This window comes from Rhineura floridana, chromosome 3 (assembly GCF_030035675.1).
Source record: "Rhineura floridana isolate rRhiFlo1 chromosome 3, rRhiFlo1.hap2, whole genome shotgun sequence".
Lineage (NCBI taxonomy): Eukaryota > Metazoa > Chordata > Lepidosauria > Squamata > Rhineuridae > Rhineura > Rhineura floridana.
Genome location: NC_084482.1, coordinates 76120788 through 76140006, shown reverse-complemented (window position 1 = coordinate 76140006; position 19219 = coordinate 76120788). Strand labels below are relative to the sequence as shown.

The window sequence follows — 19219 nt, the reverse complement described above, 5'->3', positions numbered from 1 at the left end:
AACCAGTATGAATGTGACAAAGTAAAAGCAATGCCTACAGTAAATCACCTTCATTTTTAGACCAAATTTCATAAACGGCCCTGGTTCAGACAGTCAACATACAATTGTCTGTGGGGTTGCTGGTGGGCTTGTATCTTGTTCAAGATAGCACAGAGACACCAATTTATTAATCGGTCTCTTCATGGAGCCTATGCATTTGTCCACCATGAACTGAGCAAGGCAATTCTTATGTTCTTACTAAGTAGAGCTCCTCTAGGATCCTGCTGGAAGGAAGGGTGGGATATAAATCAAATAACAATAAATAAATAAATAAAATAGGATGCACACCTTAGCATGGTGAGGGGGTTTGAGAGTGTTGAAGAAGCTGAGAGCAATGCCGTCAGGAGTCTAGACCAAGAGGCTAGACTCCTAGCAGGGGCACCCAATGCAAAATGGTCAAAGCTGAGACACCAGACTAAGATGCATCCAAACTCAGAGGAAGGCAATGGTAAACCACCTCTGAATATCTCTTACCATGAAAACCCTATGAACAGAGTATCCAAAACGCAACATGAGATAGTGCTGGAAGATGAGACCCCCAGGTCAGATGGCACTCACCCAGCTACTGGGGGAGAACAAAGGACAAGTACGAGTAGCACTGTGACTGAAGATGCCACTGGGTCAAAGGCAAATGGAAGCCCAGAGGCTGATGCATACAGATGTGAAAGGAGAGTCCGAAGTTGTACGACGCACATAATAGGAACATGGAATGTGAGAAGCAGGAACCATGGAAAGTTAGAAATTGTCAAGCAAGAAATGGAACACATCAACAATACAATACTTGGTGTGAGCGAACTAAAATGGACGGGAATGGGACATTTTCAATCAGGCAACTACAAAATATTTTATGCAGGAAATGAGAATTTAAGAAGAAACAAGGTTGCTTTAATAGCCAAAGCAATGAAGAGCTATAAAGCAAGGTCTGAGCGAGTGATATCAATGAGATTAAATGGGAAACCTATTAATATAACCATCATCCAAATCTATGCTTCAACAGCAAACACAGAAGAAGAATTAGACAGATTTTACACAGAAGTACAGGAAGAAATTGATCACACACCAAAACAAGATGTGCTGATAATCATGGGGGACTGGAATGCAAAAGTAGGGAACAGAGAAGAACTAGAAATAGTGAGGCAATGGAGCTTGGGAGACAGAATAAAGCAGGAAAAAGACTTATTGAATTCTGTGAAGCCAATAATTTGTTTCTTGCAAACACATTTTCTGAGCAACCGAAAAGACGACTGTACATGTGGACATCGCCAAATAGTCAATGTAGGAATCAAATTGATTATATAATTGGTAGCAGAAGTTGGAGAAATCCCATACTGTCTGCAAAAACAAGACCAGAAGCAGATTGCGGTACAGATCATGAATTGGTCAAATAAAAAATCAGAGGAAAGCTAAAGAAGAACAACAAAGCAATCATAATGCCAAAATATAATTTAAATAACATCCCAGAAGAATATAAAGATCAAATAAGGAACAGATTTGAGGCTTTAAACGTAGTTGATAGAGAACCAGAAGAACTATGGACTGAAGTCTGAGACATTATCAGGGAAGAATGCAAACACACAGTACCTCCAGTTAAAAAGTAACACCTCAGTGAATTAATGACAAAAATCTTAAAATAGTTAAAGAAAGAAGAAAAGCAAAAGCAAAAAGTGATAGAAACACAGACAGAACCTTAAATGCAATAATACAGTGACTAGCACATAGGGACAAAGAAAACTATTACTATAGTTATTGTATAGAAACAGAAGATGACAACAAAAAAGGTAGACCAAGTGCCCTATTCCAAAAGATTAGAGAAATGAAAGGGAAATTTAAACCAAGAGTAGGGATGCTGAATAATCTACAGGGGAACACACCGACTGACCGTGATAAAATAAAAGGAAGATGGAAGAAATACACTGAAGAACTAAATATAAGAGATGCAAGAATGACAGATTCATTCACGGAGGAACCGTACGATGAAGAACCAGAAATTTTAGAATGTGAGGTGAAAGCTGCTCTTAAAATACTTGGAAGAAACAGATCACCAGGAACAGAGGGCATATTAATAGAGTTGCTACAAGTTACTGCGACTGAATCTGTCCAAATTTTGACAAAAATTTGTCAACATATATAGAAAACTAAACAATGGCCCACAGACTGGAAGAGTTCAATATATATCCCGATTCCAAAGAAAGGGGATCCCAGGGAATGCAGTAATGATCGAACTATTGCCTTAATATCCCATGCAAGTACAGTAATGCTCAAGATCCTACAACAATGGATCTTACCATATACAGAGCAAGAAATGCCAGATGTCCAAGCTGGATTTAAGAAAGGAAGAGGCACCAGACATCATACTGCAAACATACACTGGATAATGGAAAGGACCAAGAAATTTCAGAAGAAAATCACCCTGTGCTTTATAGATTACAGCAAAGCTTTTGACTGTGTAGAACATGAAAAACTATGGAATGCTTTAAAAGAAATGCGGATGCCACAGCATCCGATTGTCCTGATGCACAACCTATACTCTGGACAAAAGGCTACTGTAAGGACAGAATATGGAGAAACCAATTGGTTGCCCATTGGAAAGGGTGTGAGACAGGGGTGCATTTTATCACCCTATTTGTTTAATCTATATGCAGGACATATCATACGGAAAGCGGGATTGGACCAAGATGAAGGAGGTGTGAAAATTGGAGGGAGAAATATCAATTATTTAAGATATGCTGACGATACCATACTATTAGCAGAAACCAGTAATGATTTGAAACGAATGCTGATGAAAGTTAAAGAGGAAAGCACAAAAGCAGGACTACAGCTGAACGTCAAAAAGACTAAAGTAATGACAACAGAAGATTTATGTAACTTTAAAGGTGACAATGAGGACATTGAACTTGTCAAGGATTATCAATACCTTGGCACAGTCATTAACCAAAATGGAGACAATAGTCAAGAAATCAGAAGAAGGCTAGGACTGGGGAAGGCAGCTATGAGAGAACTAGAAAAGGTCCTCAAATGCAAAGATGTATCACTGAACACTAAAGTCAGGATCATTCAGACCATGGTATTCCCGAACTCTATGTGTGGATGTGAAAGTTGCACAGTAAAAAAAGTGGATAAGAGAAAAATCAACTCAAATGTGGTGTTGGAGGAGAGCTTTGCAGATACCATGGGCCGCGAAAAAGGCAAATAATTGGGTGTTAGAACAAATTAAACCAGAACTATATTGGAGGTTATTGATTCATAGGGTCGCCATAAGTTGTAATTGATTTGAACGCACATAACAACAACAAAAATCATTAGAAACTAAAATGATGAAACTGAGGTTATCAGTTAACACCTAATGAGAAGACATGATTCATTAGAAAATATAATAATGGTGGGAAAAACAGAAGGGAGTAGAAAAAGAGGAAGGCCAAACAAGAGATGGATTGATTCCATAAAGGAAGCCACAGACCTGAACTTACAAGATCTGAACAGGGTGGTTTACAACAGATGCTATTGGAGGTCACTGATTCATAGGGTCGCCATAAGTCGTAATCGACTTGGAGACACTTAACAACAACAACAAAATAGACCACATTGTAAATAATTCATACTAAATGTGGGTGTGAATCTCGTCTCAGGAATTACATAGAGAACCCATGCTAATGATTTATGCCTCTAGAAAATTGATAGAAATAATTCAGTCTGTGTAAAAGAAACATACGTGCATTAACTCAGTCCCTGTTAACTGAATATACTTCACTAACTTAAATAGTATGACTTGCATATTTATCACATTAGCATTAGCAGAAAGCAAAAATGCTGAAAGACAATCAGGTTTCTATGTGTGGCTGGCATATTAGTCACTCCAACCCGTGGGGAGAAATATTTTACTGTATGTTTACAGACAACGTACCCTCTCTTCTACCTATGTCTGTGCACCATAAGGGCATTCTCCATAAATGTTAGACACATTCTTTAAACCATTTCTCCAACTTCCTGTATGGATAATGTAGTCACATCTCTACTGCATTAAAGCCTTTCACATTGTTTTGTCTGCTATATCATAATGTGATGAAAGAACTGCAGGAAGGAACTGCTTGGCTCATTTTTAAGGCAGGTTGCATTTCTAAGACAAACCTGAAGTCAAATCCTGACATCATATCCAGATGGCAGGTTTTGCCTATCCTGCCAAAATAAGATGGAATTTAAAAAAAAATGTTTGCAGAATGTATAGTTGAATGTATCATTTAAGTGAACACTTCATTGCAAGATGTACTCATTTTTGGTCCTTGGTTCTGTATTCTAATATATCATTTTTAATTGTAATGCATTTTTATTGTGACTTTGTAATTGTCATATATTTTTGGCAGAGATAAGAACATCTAATCTAATTTTGGTTAACATTTCTTGATGTAGATGGTTTTACTTACAAGGAGGTTGAGAAGAGATACACTGATTTTGGTGTGTGCTTTGATCTATCAGGATGGGATGATGCTAGCTGAAATTCACAGCTCATATAGTTCTTATTTGGCTCAGTATGCAAGTTGGCTTTGGAATTTTGTGTCACTGACAGAATAGTTCAATCTCAATTATCATCTTTATGCAAATGACATTCAACTTTATCTTTCTGTTTCTCCACCTTCTTCTGTTCTGTCTGCTATCACTGCCTTTTTGCTATTTCTGGTTGGAATACCCCTGGACAATTTAAAATCAATATAGACAATATAGAATTTATTGTTTTAATCCCCTAAACTTTCTCTTTCTTTATCTCTCAATATTAGAAACAATTTGGTTGTTTGTCTTCCTAATTTAATCGTTTCAGTGTAATTTTTCATTCTCCTCTCCCATTCTCAAATTTCCTGTTTCTAATTCAGGCATTAACTTTTTATGTTATTATTATTATTTTTTAAAATGGAAATGGACTGCCTTCAAGTCGACTCCAACTGATGGCGACCCTATGAATAGGGTTTTCATGGTAAGTGATATTCAGAGGGGGTTTGCCATTGCCTTCCTCTGAAGCTGAGAGGCAGTGACTGGCCCAAGGTCTCCCAGTGAGCTTCATGGTGCTGTGGGGATTCGAACCCTGGTCTCCCAGGTCATAGTCCAACACTCTAACCACTACGCCACACTGGCTCTCATTATATTTTCACCACACCAAAATTTACAGTTCATACTTCTTCTACTTCTCAGCTCTTCAAAACTCTTCATGGCCCTGTCCATTTTCATTTAACTTCTTTAATATGTCATAATGCTCCAGATAATGCACTCCATACTTGCAATTATCGACTTTTGTTTAAGCCATGGCTAGACTGGTCTGTGTCTTGTCATTTGACCCCTTCCATCTGCTTCTCCCTATGGATGAAATTCTCTTCCTTCTGATGTCCATTATACTTCTCTCTCCTCCTTAAAAACAAAACTCCTTAAGACTTACTTTTGCACTTGTTTTCTCTCTCTTAAGGATTCCTCTGTTTTATTAAGAACAAGCTACTTTGTGACTGTGCATATATATGAAGGCCTTTAATTAGCATCAAATCTTTTCTTCCCTCACTTTTTCTCTCAAGCCATCTCAAGGACTTGTCTGTTGTTTTTATATACTGCCAGTTGCTTAGGACATTTTAAGTAGTAGTCCTAATAGTATCAAAATATATCAGAGTGATGACATATTTAGTCTGGATGTAATTTTCTCCAGTTTGCTTTAAAAGCCATTTTTCATTTATGCATATTAGCTCAGTTAAGCATATTTAGTTCATAAAATGCATAGTCACTGCCTGAGAAATTAACATCTCCTTGAATAAGGTCATATGCATTCTCATATGCATTCCAAGAGAAAAGCAACACCCTTCCCCTGCTCCTAAACCCCAAATAAAATGTATCACAAGAAAAAAAGGACCTACCAAGAGGCTGAAAGAGCTGTCATGTTTACTTCAGGAGCAAGAGGCAGCTGAGGACTGATCACACTTCTTCTATCGCTTCCACTTTGGTAACCTAAAAATGCAGGAACCATGTGGGAGGGGTAGAATCACATGTAAAAAACCACACAAGCATCAGAGATCAGATAGGTGCAGTGGCACTTGCATGGTTATGCAATTCACCCCTCCCATGTGGTTCTTCCATTACCAGAGCAGTGTGAACAAACTGACTGCCTTGTCTTGCCCAGCCCTTTGTTTATCTCACATATATTTCAGTGCAAGGATTGGTCTGATATCATAGTATGAAGTATTTGTTGTTACTGTCTGTCATCTTGGACCATCTCTGTCACAAGTAGAGATGGGTGCATATGTCAATTTTAGTTTTCCCATTTTTCCAGTCTTAATTGTTCACATTTTTACATCAATTTGCATAAAAATCATCAGCCTTTTAATGGGAATATACACCTTTTTGTGTGCAATTTTATACACATTTTTGCAAAACAGTTTCCCTAATATAATATATATTTATGTTATTTTCTACTAATATATGCATTTATATGCATACTTTAACTTAGTATATGCTCTTTTTTTACACAGTACTTGGCTGGAGAACCGCACTGCAAATTTGGATAAATGCGAATTTCAAAGAATGGCTGTGTTTCGGTTTGCATATTGTTTCGGAAAGTGCAGATCAGGTCGTTTTTCCTTTAAATGCAGACTGAATTGAATTTCTCATCCATCCCCAGTTACAGGTATTACTTCCTACTACCTATTGCCCTTTCTAATAATTTCATCTTTCCTTCCTACTCTGGTTTGGGTCAATGCGATTCCTTTCCTCTCCAAATGTTCCTACTTTCCCCATAATACAGTGGCGTGTTCATTATATCATTTGTGTGGGATCAGACTGCACTTCACTATAGATTCTATCCCCACACTCAGTGACTGCAGAATCCAAAGACTCAGTCCAGTGAGCATTTCAATAGCTGTGCCACGAACCAGCAACAGAAGCCCAATGGTTTAAAAGGGTGAAGGGGAGATAACAAGCATTCATAGAAAATGTGAGAGGGAAAGCTCTGGGTTGCTGAATTATGAGTGGTAGGCTCAGGGAAGAAAAGGAGAAAGAAGATGCCGCTTAATGATCAGTTGCTGAGGTGTGCAAAAGGGTTAGGGTTAGAATAAGGAGATATGGAGGGGCAGAGGGGAAAGCTTCTGATAGGTTAGAACTGCATTGACAGAGAAGGAGGCATGGAGCAGCAGAGAGAAGGGGGCAGAGAAAAAGGTTAGTTGCTTTTAATTTGTCTCTGATTAAGAGAGGTGAACTACTTTCCCTTATTTTTTTTGCAGGAAGTTACACCATTATGGAGGCAGAAGCATTGTAAAGGCATGGGTGTCTGTTTTAAGTTATTCAAAGAGGTCAAAAGAACCATTAGAATAACTATAAAAATGTTTAAAAGATTCTTTTATGAGCAGCCAGAAAGGCATGAGCGAGCAACCCAGACTGCAGAATCAGCTGCAACCCATAGGCAGATTGGCGGATGGAACCGAATACTTGACCCTGACAACTCTTGCTCTTACGCAGAAAGAACTCTACCTGGCCATGTGTCCTGTTGCTGGCCTGTGTATATGTAACCGATAATGAGTATATACCTGTACTTCTAAGCTGTAGTTAACTGGCTGCTGTACTGAAGGTGAATATTGTCTGCCTAGCATTAAAGTCAGAACTAAAAAAACAGGCTTTTAAACCAACACAAAATGCTATGCAGATCTACATCATAAATGCCCAAGTCTACTAGTTTCACTTCATTTCCAGATGGATAATTTCTCAAGTGTCAAGCACACTAGCACGTGCAAGCCATGTGCCATGGGTTCCAATTACAATACTAGTCCCCTCTAGCCCCAATTGCAGGTTGGTGAACTAGCAAGCACAGCATGGCTCGCATAGCCCAAATGGTGGACTGAAAAAGCCTATGCAACTTGACACCTCTTTGTTATGCAGTACTGTTTCCTGTACTTCGACTTTAGTACTAAATTGCTTACATAACCAGCTCCTGCCATCTGGATGCAGCATGAAGTGGCCATGCCTGCCCCATAGTTATGCAGAGTTGTGTGGATCAAAAGTGACTTCTAGGACAGACATGGCAGAAAAACACCACTCATGGTTTGTTAAAATTAATCCAACAATTTAAATTAATGATGAAAAATGCACTGCAGGTTAGCACTCTAGCTGCACACTGGCTAAAGACACAATTCAATTTTCAGAGAATGGGCATTTATAAATCCCATTCAGGGCCAAACCAGATGTAATGTTATTCACTTTAACTCCACTGTGCTTGCTTTAAAAAAAATAAATCACTCACACGGCTATTTTCCTCCTATTTCTGGGAGGAAGGTTGGGATATAAATCGTACAAATAAATAAATAGCCCAAGCTGGATAAGAATGGTTGCATGGTGGAGGGGGCAATGGAATTGGGGGGGGATTCCAGTTGGGGCTGTGGCAGGGGCAAAGGCTCAAAGCATCCTCTATGGTCTTGATCCAGCTCCTCCCTGTGCTGGCCATTTTTTAAAAAAAGAATACACAACAGGGCTCTCAGTCAGGGTCACATTCAGCTATTGTTTCCCCTGACTAGGGAATAAACTGAGCAAAGTGAGTTTCTTACCATCTTGTTTACATTTAAATTCTTGATGTTTTGGAATGTGGTGAAATTTATCTGGAATTTATCTACATAATTCTCTGACTTGGAATCTATCTGGATAATTTGGACCCTGGTACAAGACAATTATCTCATCACTAGGGCATGGAGTCTGAAGAACCTGCTTCTGCCCTTGTGCAACCCATGGGGTCCTCCCTGCCTCTACCATTTCACATTACTTACTGGAAGTGGATAAGGAATGACTGGAAGGGCTCTATTTATACTGTGAAGGCCACAATGGGAGTTTTGGTCCTGAATTCTGTTGAACATGTGCGGTGCATTCGGGAAAGTTGGGAACCATAGAAACTTCATCTCAGTGGGGGATCTTATCTAAAATGGATGACTGAGGGGAAGCTTCTAATTATATGCTACATTATTCACTGCATATATGGGCAACTCAAGTGGATCATATGCTTTCAACTGAGGAGTATACCATTAATTTTTCTCTGCAGTGTTCCTTATGACACCAGAAGGTTTGTCTAGTCACATCCACACCATGCTTTTAAAACACATGATGCCCCCCCCAAATCATAGAATCTAGGGTGCTGGGAATTGCAGCTCTGTGAAGGGTAGACTATAGTTCTCAGATTTGGGGGAAGCCATGTGCTTTATATGTGGATGCCATATGTACTATGCTGCAACCTACCACTACAATGTGGTCAACTAGATTTTAATAGAGATTAAGGTGTTTTGTGACAAAACTGCTCAGGCAGAGGAAAATTGAAGTACAGATGCACAGGGCTATGCACTTTACTTATTCAGGAAATATTTGACCCAAATGGTATCAGTTCTTTCTGGAAGCTCATGATGATTTGTATCATTGTCTCCTAGATACTCTCACACTGGCCTGAAGAAAAGTCCTCATAGCTTCATTGAATGTGTTTTGGATCTTTGGTCTCTCTTCCCCTTCCGGCTTTGTTATCCCTGGTTAATTTGGGGTGTCTATATTGGTTGGCTAGTTTCAGAGCAATCACAACTGTTTAGGTTGCTTGACGGGTAGTAAAGGAAATGGGAAGGCAAACGTTTTTAAAGCAATGTCTCTTCTGCTAGATGCAGGAAGACAGGATGGTGGCACTTCAGTGGAGAATTTTAGATAATCATGCACCTTGGATTTGTTTCTTACCCGCCCCACATTTACTGGCCATAATGGAGTCTCTGAAACATGAAACGCTAACAGTACTGAACAGACACACTGTTACTGCTCAAGAAATTGTATCGAGGAGAAGGGGAAAGAAATGTACCAAAAAAATGATAGCTTTTTAATTTTTGTTCTTGGAAAAAAAATTAAAAATAAAACTAACTTGAAATAGTTCGTGTTTATTTCTTTGAAAATTATTCTACCTTATAAGCAACACGGGCTGGGCATTTCTTCCCTAGCCCCAGGGGTGGAGACATGTGTCTCAGCATCTCATACATGTCCATGAAAGTCATCCGGCCCCTGGGAGCAAAAAATTAAAATTAAAAATAAAAACAACCAAAAAAAATTAATTAAAAAAGGAAAAATATACAGAAAAATAGAAAGGAGAGAAAGATGCAAAGAAGAGAAAAATATTGGAAATCAATTGGAAAAGAAAAAAAATGGAAGATAAAAATGTAAAGATTACTGTGCTGCTTTGTCAGCAAAGTTCAAATATGCTTGATCTTCATGGACAGCTGGGAGTAGAAGGATGGCTCCTCAAACTGTGGCTGTGATCCAGCAAAACGCTTAAGCACATGCTCTGTACTTCCAGAGCTAGCATTCCCATTGCAAAAGGGAGAGATTTAACTTAAGTACGTGCCTCTATCAATTTTACTCAGCCTCAGGTTATAATTGCAGACCATGATCTCCCATGGGCTTATAGGGCCAAGGAGTATAGAGTCAGGTCCTCTTAGTAATGAAGATCCGCAGAAAGAAGAGAAAGAGAAAGACAGATTGAGATGAGAAAGCCCCTCTTTGCCAATGTGGGAGGAGGGCAGAGTGCAGGAATAGAAAGTGGAGGGAAAGGGAGGGGGGAATGGCAGAGGTGTCAATGGAGTCTCTGTCCTCCCCAAATGAAGTATTAATGTGCAGAGAGTGGTGGAGGTGGGTAGAAAGAGAGAGAGAGAGAGAGACTCATAGAACCCTCCAGGCCTAGCTCCAGCTAACAGCAAGCAGAGATGGTTCAAGGTAACCGGTATGCTCCATGCGTTATTGGTCTGGGTGGCAGCATCATTTCACGCATTCTGTTGGCTAAATACATTACTAAATTACTTTTGAAAGTGCAATATATAGATAGATAGGTAGGTGTACAGATATATATATATATATATATATATATGAAATATATATATTAAAGAAACCATAAGCAACATTCATTCCGTTGATGCTAGCAGGTTTTAGTGTAAGTCAAACCTTGCAAGCAACCCTATGAGGGCATTTCTTGCCTAAGCCCAGAGGGGGAGATATTACACGTAATAAACTGTACATATCCTTATAATGAATTCGGCCACTGCAAGAAGAATACATGGGGGTTAGTGCAGATGCTACAGGGCAAGAGAAACACATACACTGTCATGTACACACAGAACATAGTAGGACGGCTGGCTTCTCTCCAGCCATACCACCCCCCGCAGGGTATATGGAGAAGCTGAACATTCCCTCTAGTGGCAACAGAAAGAAAGGAGCTGTGCAGACCAGGGTTCACGGCAGTTGGTTCCCCTATTTGGTTTCCCATCAACACTGGGAATGAACCTTTGGGAAGGAAGATGAGCCAGTACCATTTACTTTAATAAGCAGGGTGGTAGGCAAGTGGGTGAATGACACATAACTGTGCCTTATACGGTAGGGTGAGAAGATGTATCTAACATCATGTGTCAAGTCTGAGCTGAGGTCCCAACTTGAATATTTTTTCCACTAGGCATTGCTGCCTCTCCACAATGCACAGTGGGCCCTTGAAAATCAATGTTATTGTGCCATGGACTCTAAGAGCCCTGGGATTCATTCTAACATTTACCCTCCTTTCTTTTTGTTGGGGTTATTAATAAATGCCCAGAAACCAGTGCTCAGGTGGGGGCAGACCTGGTTTTCCTGCCCCTGCCTGACACAGGCCCCCTCAAAGACACTCCCTCAGCTGGGCTTGGCAGGGTTTGCCAGTTAGGGCTGGTAGTGTAAACAAACACATTAAACCTGGACACAACGGGCATTCATTCTCAACCGGGCATGGGGGTGACAAACAATACCACCAGAACATTTGGTGGACCTTCTGCTAGGTGCCAGTTATTACACCTCTGCTGACTGTGTCTGTTTGCAGCAGCAGAGTGCCTGGCCTCCTCCCCAGCAAACCATAAAAGTAATTATATGAACATTGTTACACACCAGAATGATAGGTCAGGCCCTAGCAGGCACACATGCACGCTCACACACATACACCCTCCCCAGGATGAAAGTTTAGAAGCATGTCATCTATTGCTAACAGAGCTATTGTTCAACAATCAAATAAAGGTGTACAATACATAATACCAATGGGTTTTGTGCAGGCTTCAAAGCCAATACCACAATAACCCTTCTTTGGCTCAATTATTACTAACATGGTAAAAACATGAAGTTATAGCCACCACCAGAGGCTTCACTGAGATAATACTTGTCTGGCTCAAATGTTGCTAGTAATGTTATCCAGTTTTCCTACTATAGGGGCTATGCAGCCCCCTAGGCAGAATAGGAAAATGGCAATAGGTAATCCTGGGCACAAGGGGACACATCATTCCCTTTTAAATGCATGGGATAATGTGAGGGTGTGTGTGTGTGTGGACTTGACAGAATCCAGCTGCAAAAACCTAAAATTAAAAGAGGAAATGTTAATCAGTGATAAACCCCTATAACTGCTTCTTCCAATCATTCATTTCTAGTGAGACCCACAGAAATTAGCCAGCAGGAATGGGAATGGCAGAGAGGCAGTGGGCACAGATGCACACCGACTGGAATTCAGCTAAGATAGGTGACTCACAATGGAGCTGCATGCAAGCAGGGGCAGTGGCTCCCATCTCTGCCTCACATTAGGAGTCTGCCTTTCTCTCACATCATAACAGATAGGGACTGTACATCATATCTTAGCTCTGTTAGAATAGATCCAAGCACAAGTCTCTATTTCTCTTTTGTAAACAGAATTCAGGCATTCTACGTTCTATTCACCCTTTTGTCTTAAATACTGTTTCCATCCCACAAGTGGAACGAGAACCCAGGAGTTGATGCTTCTGCCCACCAGAGGCCCTTCCTGTGTGAAGGTAATGAAAAGAGCATAGGTGCTCCTGGCTTCACATTGCTAAATCTCTCTCCTAATAGAGTTGGAAGTAGAACCCAAAGAATCTTGAGTTCCTGCCTCTTTGCCCAGCTGCTAAGAATGACCTCTTCTCCATCCCCTGCCCTTGATCTCCTTACTAAGGAGGTGTTTCTCCAAACATGGATCAATTTGATCCAATACCCCCCCCAAGCTTTTGCTTGGTGTAGGACAAGGGCCCCGAATTTAGCATTGGGAAAGGCAAGGTAGGCATGTCCTTACCAGGCAGCAGGATCATACTCAGCCCACACACGCACATACTCGTCCAGGTGGTGGGGCCCCAAAATGGAGGAATCACGTGTCAGATATTCAAAGTTGTCCATGATAACAGCCACAAAAAGGTTCAACATCTGGAGCATCAAGGAAACAGAGAGACAGAGACAAACAAGTCAAATAAATGGAAATTCCAGAAAAAAATGCTCAATAATGCTGAGAATCTTGCCCCAGACTAAGGCTCAGGCAAGACAGCCGTATGGGGCCTAGAATCCATGCGAGCTCAAGTAACTAGTGAAAGGGATCAATATAGTAATAGGTAGCACACTCCTTCACTTCCCCCTCACATACTGCAAGGATATACTTAAGCAAACTCATAAATGTAAATATGCAGACATAAAAGTATTCAACTAACTTTTACACAGAATAGACCCATTGAAATTAATGACCACGACAAACTTAAAGGTCCATTCATTTCAATGGGTCTTTTTCTGAGTAAAAGTTAGTTGAATGCAACCCAGAAATTTGAAGTGAGCATAAAATGTAAATGCACTACTTTCAAGTCGATTCCGACTTATGGCGACCCTATGAATAGGGTTTTCATGAGGCTGAGAGGCAGTGACTGGCCCAAGTGAGCTTCATGGCTATGTGGGGATTTGAACCCTGGTCTCCCAGGTCATAATCCAACACCTTAACTTTTAGCCACACATATATACATACAATTTGCCACAGGACAAAAACTGCTTGCCCATCTACCCTCCTGTGGTTGCAGCCTCCACTACCACATTAGATAATTCTTGGGCAGGGGTGCAGTCGTCCAGAGTCACAGGGGGGTTGTAGACCCCTTACGTTGTTAGGAGCAGAGTCTCAGCCAGGTCCCTATGTACGAGCCAGTCAGCATGAAAGGGAAGTGTGTAAGCCACTGAGAAAAGTCCTTGTCCTTTTATCCTGATTGGAGCCAATCAGGGTGAAAGGAGGAAAGTCAGCCATTAGAATACTCTTCTCCGTAGCTCACAGCCTCCCCATTCATGTTGATCAGCTTCTAGGGACGTCTCTTGTAATGGAGCATGGGCTCAGGGATGAAGTAGAGAGCAAGGGAGATGAGGGAAAGTGGAAAAGGCTAGTCAAAACTCTGAGCAGGAGCACATTTTGTTACAGGTCCTGCTTGTTATCTAGAAGACACACCAGCTCTTCATCTGAGCAGAGATACTGGACCAGGTTTGTGAGTTCAGAGCTTCAGGAAGCCTCTCCCACTAATACCATCAATTAGTGACAGAGCAGGAGCCATTCTCCAAGCTGCATCACCAATCACAACTGACCAACCAACTGACCAACCAAAGGTAAACTAACTGCTTAGGGTGTCCATATTCCCAACAGATCATGGGACAGATAAGGACACCTGAGTGTTCCTGCTGAATTGATACAGAAGGAATTGCTTAGTGTCTATAAGAGTAGAAAAAAACCTTTAAAAACAGCTCTCACGTGGTACTAGGGTAAGTGGGGATGGGTGTATTTTTCATTACCAGGGATGGTATAAGTACAGTCTAACAAAAGTATGTGACAGTTGCACAACCACAGCACATATTGCGATTTGAATGCTAGAAAAAAGTGGTCTTCTTTTGGCAAAACCACCTGGATGCCTGTAATGCTAATAGGACTGCCTTTCCTGGTTGACTCACGTCACTTAAAATGTGTGTGCACACCACCTAATACCCTGATAGCACTCAAGACCTATTTACCCACCTTTTCCATCCCTCCTCTCAGTTAGCTATGTTATTGTAAGGTAGATAATAATATTTACACAATGAAAATGAATGAATGAATGAATGAGCTGTTCTGTGACACAAGCACCACCCTAAGGAAAGATGCCCTGATCCCCAGAACAACAGTCTATTATTGCATAATAAAACTATCATCTTGGAAAGGCCCTCTGCTGGCATCCTTACCGTTTGCATTCATGGTTCTGTCCACCTGTGTAGCATAGTTCCATGCTGACCCCCTCCTTTTCATCCCCCTTAAACTTTTTGACTCACCAGGAAAGAGCACAGGAAGATGAAGGACACAAAATAGAAGTATGCAAACTCGTTGCCACACTCCTTGCCATTGAGGTCTGATTTCTCATCACAGAGCTTTCCACTCAGACAGGCTAGCATGATCTCATGCCAAGCCTCACCTGTGGCACTCCTGAGAAAGGGGGAGGAAAGAGGAAAAGACAGTGAGTGCTAGGGACCCATCACTGCTGGGATGGCAGCATTTCCATCTCATGAGTACTATAGGGCACTTGTAATCAACTAAGGCCCATAAGCCTCTGGACACTCACAACAGAATTGTAGCCACCTCCAGAACAGGACATGGGTGTGAGTTACAGAAAAAAATCTCCTGGCTATGATGTAGAATATTGTTTATACAGGGATTTTTCATATTCTATATTGATTCAGCCACTTTTGGGGTGAGCATAAGAAGTACCGTATAGTGCAATCTCTGGTCCATTACTGAAATACATTCAGTTTGTTTGAGACCAGCTGCTGCCCTATATTTAGGAGACCATGCTAACTTTCTCATTGGGCAGAGCCTTGGCTAGACAAAGTCACAGCAGGATCATCATGGGTTTGGTGGGCATGTGCAAGGACTGGGTCTCACCTAAAGAGAAGCATTAAGGCCTGAAAGAATGTGCGGAAATTGTTGTGTTCAGTGATGGCAGGCTTGTCATCTTCAGATACATCATCATCAACCTCAATGCTAATGTTACCAAAGACCTGGAGAGACAAACAAACACACACACACACACACACACAAAAAGCCTTGAAATACAATAGATCCAAAAAGAAATCTTCAGGAAAGAGGAGGTTTCCGAACACTGCTCTCTAGACTTCTGATGGCTGAAGGCAACTTGAAGATCACCGATGAAATAACATTTTTAACTGTGTTTTAGAATATTTGCAACAAAGTTTCAGAATATTTTAAATTGTTAATTATGTTTTGGAATGTTTTTAACTGTTTTTATTATGGTTTTCTTTTTCTTGTTAAATTGTTTTGTTTGTTTGCAGCCCTGGGGTTGGAGGAAGGTAGGAGGAGGAAGGGGAGGATATGAATTCAATTCATCATCATCTTCTAGTGGTGGTAAAGCCATTGCTTATAGCACTGGATGTAAGTCACCTATCAGCAAGGCTAAGGGGGGCTCATTTACATATTTGCAGGGGAAATTAAAATATATCCTGTTGTAAGCTGGATCCTACAGGAGTCATGTGTAGCAAGAATCGAGATCATGCTGCAAGTGGTCAAACTCCCCAACAGCTCACTGTGGGGCTGGTTACAAGGTCAAACTGAATACAAAGTAGCCCAAAGAAAACAGCTTGTAGCATTTTTGTAGCAAGGTAGGTACCTTAACTGTGACTTAAGTAGTCCTGAAGCTGTGCCTATTCCAAAGGCACCAGCACTAGCAAGACTAGAGATCCTCCTACTGCTCTAGTGATGCTGTGTTAGCAGAGGGATGCCCTCCTTACCTGCAGGGAGTTCTGTAGGCAAGTCCACTGAATTAAAGGAAAGAGGCAGTTCTACCTCCACAGGCACAGAGGATGGAGGCATTATTGTTCCTTGGATCTCCCCCTCCATGCCTGGTGGTTTCTGAGGAGGTTTCCTGAACCTAATCTCCCGCATCCTCTGTCTCATCGAATCTGTCCTCTGATAGCAGGGAGATGGGAGGTTCCAAGTTGTGTTCCAGGACAGGAGGACAGTCCAGCAACACACTAAGGTTACATTATTTATTTCATTTATTAGTCACCTAATCAGGCTTGCCCTTAGCATGTGCGGGCCCGGGGCAAAAGCATAATTAGCCCCCCCCCATTCTTTATCTCTCTATATTATATATATATTTAGAGAGAGAGAGAGAGAGAGATTTTATTTACGAATATATGTAATTATAATATTTAATTTACATATGAGGCTAACAACCTATTAAATACAAATATGATTATCTTCACTTCAGGGAATAGGCCTCTAGTCAACCTGTTCCATATCCATTTGTCCACTGGTCTCTCGACATCTGTCTTCCCTTTGTTGATATCTGCTAGATATGGGCAGTCTATTTCTAGGCATATTTTCCCATCTTTATCTTCCTAACTGAACCTGGCAACCCTAATCTCACCAATATTCAGTCATGATGCTGACTCCCCAGTGTACCTTGGTAGAGTTGTGGCTACTCCATAGTCTGATCCTTTGTAGTTTTTCTTTGGGAGTAAGTTTCCTAGTTCAACCATGGGGCTTTACTTGTAGGTAAATGTGTCCTTAGGGTTGTGTTGGTTTACACAAGAGTAGTTCACTGATCACATAGGCTTATTGCAGCTTTTCAACTAGACCTTTGTTTATTCAGGAGTAAGACTGCAATCCTAATTCAATTTACCTGGGAGTAAGCACCTTTGAATTCTGTAGGACTTACTTCTGAGTAAGTTAGGGATGCATTGTAATGCCTGCTTGCACATTGACACTAGCTTGTCTGACTGCTTACTCACTCAACAGGGCTACAATCCAGTACACACTTACCTGGGATTAAGTCCCATTGAACACAACAGAGCTTACTTCTGAGTAGACATGTATTGGATTGCAGCCTGAGTCACTTACCTTCCCACCATTTGCCCATAATGCTTGCTTAGAAGGAACAACCATCCAGTTAAACAGGACTTACTCCCAATTAAGAGGGTTTAGAACAGCAGCAAAGAACTGCTGTCTATGTTAATTTCTAAGGGTATTGAAACTTTTTCAGATTTATTTTCTGTACATTATATTAGGTAAGTTGACACAAGGAGAGGGCAGATAGACAGGCATTTGTGAGAGAGGAAAAGGAAGGCTTCCATTGAAGGTGACAGGAAAAGAAAAAATACAGAAAAGGGAAAGTCAATTCTCCAGGTAAGGAGAAACTTTGTTAACCTTACATTAATAAGCAAATCCTAAGCATGCCTACTTAGAAGTGAGGACAATTTGTTTTGGTGGAATTTACTGTCATGTAAGAGTGCACAGGACTGCAACTTTTAACATTTCAGTGTTGATTTTGAGTGAAAATAACTTAGTGGCTTTTTTTAAAAAGAATGGTAAAATGGTAATATTTTGAACCAAAATTAAAAAGGAGGAAAATAATAACCCCTCTCCCCATCTTTTGAACTTCAAGAGGGTGGAGAGAAATAAAGTAAATATGAACGGAGGGCAGTGGAATCAGAGCCCATGACCAGGGAGGGGAGGGGACTCCATGGCAGTTGTTGACTGAAGGAAGGGAAAGTCTTGCATTGCCCTCACACGCGCACACAAGGATGAGGGCTCCCTACCTAGGACGTGCTGCTCCTGCTCCTTCTCATTGGGCAAGTGAAGTTTGGGGAGGCAACCCAGCCTTGAGTGAACCTTTTCGCCTTCTCAATGCTCTAGAGCGGAGGCAGTAGGGGCGACTAACAAGCACAGGTCTATTTGGCAATGGCAACAACAAACCACCACAAGAAGACCCAAGTCGGCCTCTTAAGGCGGAACTGAGTACAGAATGCAAAGCACAGCGGCTAACTGACACCACCAGAGCAACGGGGAGCCTAAGGACCGTGATGCCACCTCCCCGGCCTCCAAGCACAGATCGCCAAGTGTGGGGCCCCGGGCAACTGGCCCGCTTCCCCGCTTCCCGGTGCCTAGGGGCGGTACTGCACCTAATACTCAACCGTCTGTAGGAGACTTATGACAGATTTAAAAGCATACAATATAAAAACCTAAAACTCAAACAAAAAGAAATAACCGATACAGCTTACATCAAGGGCCAAAGGCCTGAGTTAAAAGGAAGGTCTTTGCCTGGCACCTCCAGATGGATAAAGAAGGCACCAGGCATGCCTCCCTGGAGAGAGCGTTCCATAGCCAGGGGGCCACCACTGAAAAGGCCTCAAGTTGCCACCCTCCAAGCCTCCCATGGAGGGGGCACACAAAGAAGGGCCTCTGATGACAAACACAGGGTCTGTGTCGGTTCATAATTATGTAAAGATTTGTTTCAGCTATAGAGAAAGCTAGGTTATGTTATACAGGCAATGCTCATCACAACCTACAATGTTGTTATAAAAATGAGGA

The 19219-nt window shown here is 41.3% G+C and overlaps 1 protein-coding gene and 1 long non-coding RNA gene across 18 annotated transcripts in view; one reads left to right on the top strand and one right to left on the bottom strand.

Moving 5' to 3' along the window:
• LOC133380097 (uncharacterized) overlaps nt 1–8403 on the top strand; it is a 69376-nt gene extending 60973 nt beyond the window's left edge. For 2 of the 3 annotated variants that reach the window (XR_009761366.1, XR_009761365.1), the window contains exons 4-6: nt 4961–5002; nt 6534–6688; nt 7281–8403. This is a non-coding gene — a long non-coding RNA (uncharacterized LOC133380097). The remainder of the gene's footprint in view (nt 1–4960; nt 5003–6533; nt 6689–7280) is intronic. The other variant, XR_009761367.1, reaches the window with a different exon arrangement.
• CACNA1A (calcium voltage-gated channel subunit alpha1 A) overlaps nt 1–19219 on the bottom strand; it is a 360598-nt gene that overhangs the window by 54127 nt on the left and 287252 nt on the right. For all 15 annotated transcript variants that reach the window (XR_009761364.1, XM_061616674.1, XM_061616687.1 and 12 more), the window contains 4 exons: nt 15773–15888; nt 15166–15316; nt 13142–13269; nt 9969–10065 (listed from right to left, as the gene is read on the bottom strand). Coding sequence is in view for 14 of the 15 variants with exons in the window: in XM_061616674.1 (XP_061472658.1) it covers nt 9969–10065; nt 13142–13269; nt 15166–15316; nt 15773–15888 (492 nt within the window). In the remaining variant the exon portion in view is untranslated. The remainder of the gene's footprint in view (nt 1–9968; nt 10066–13141; nt 13270–15165; nt 15317–15772; nt 15889–19219) is intronic.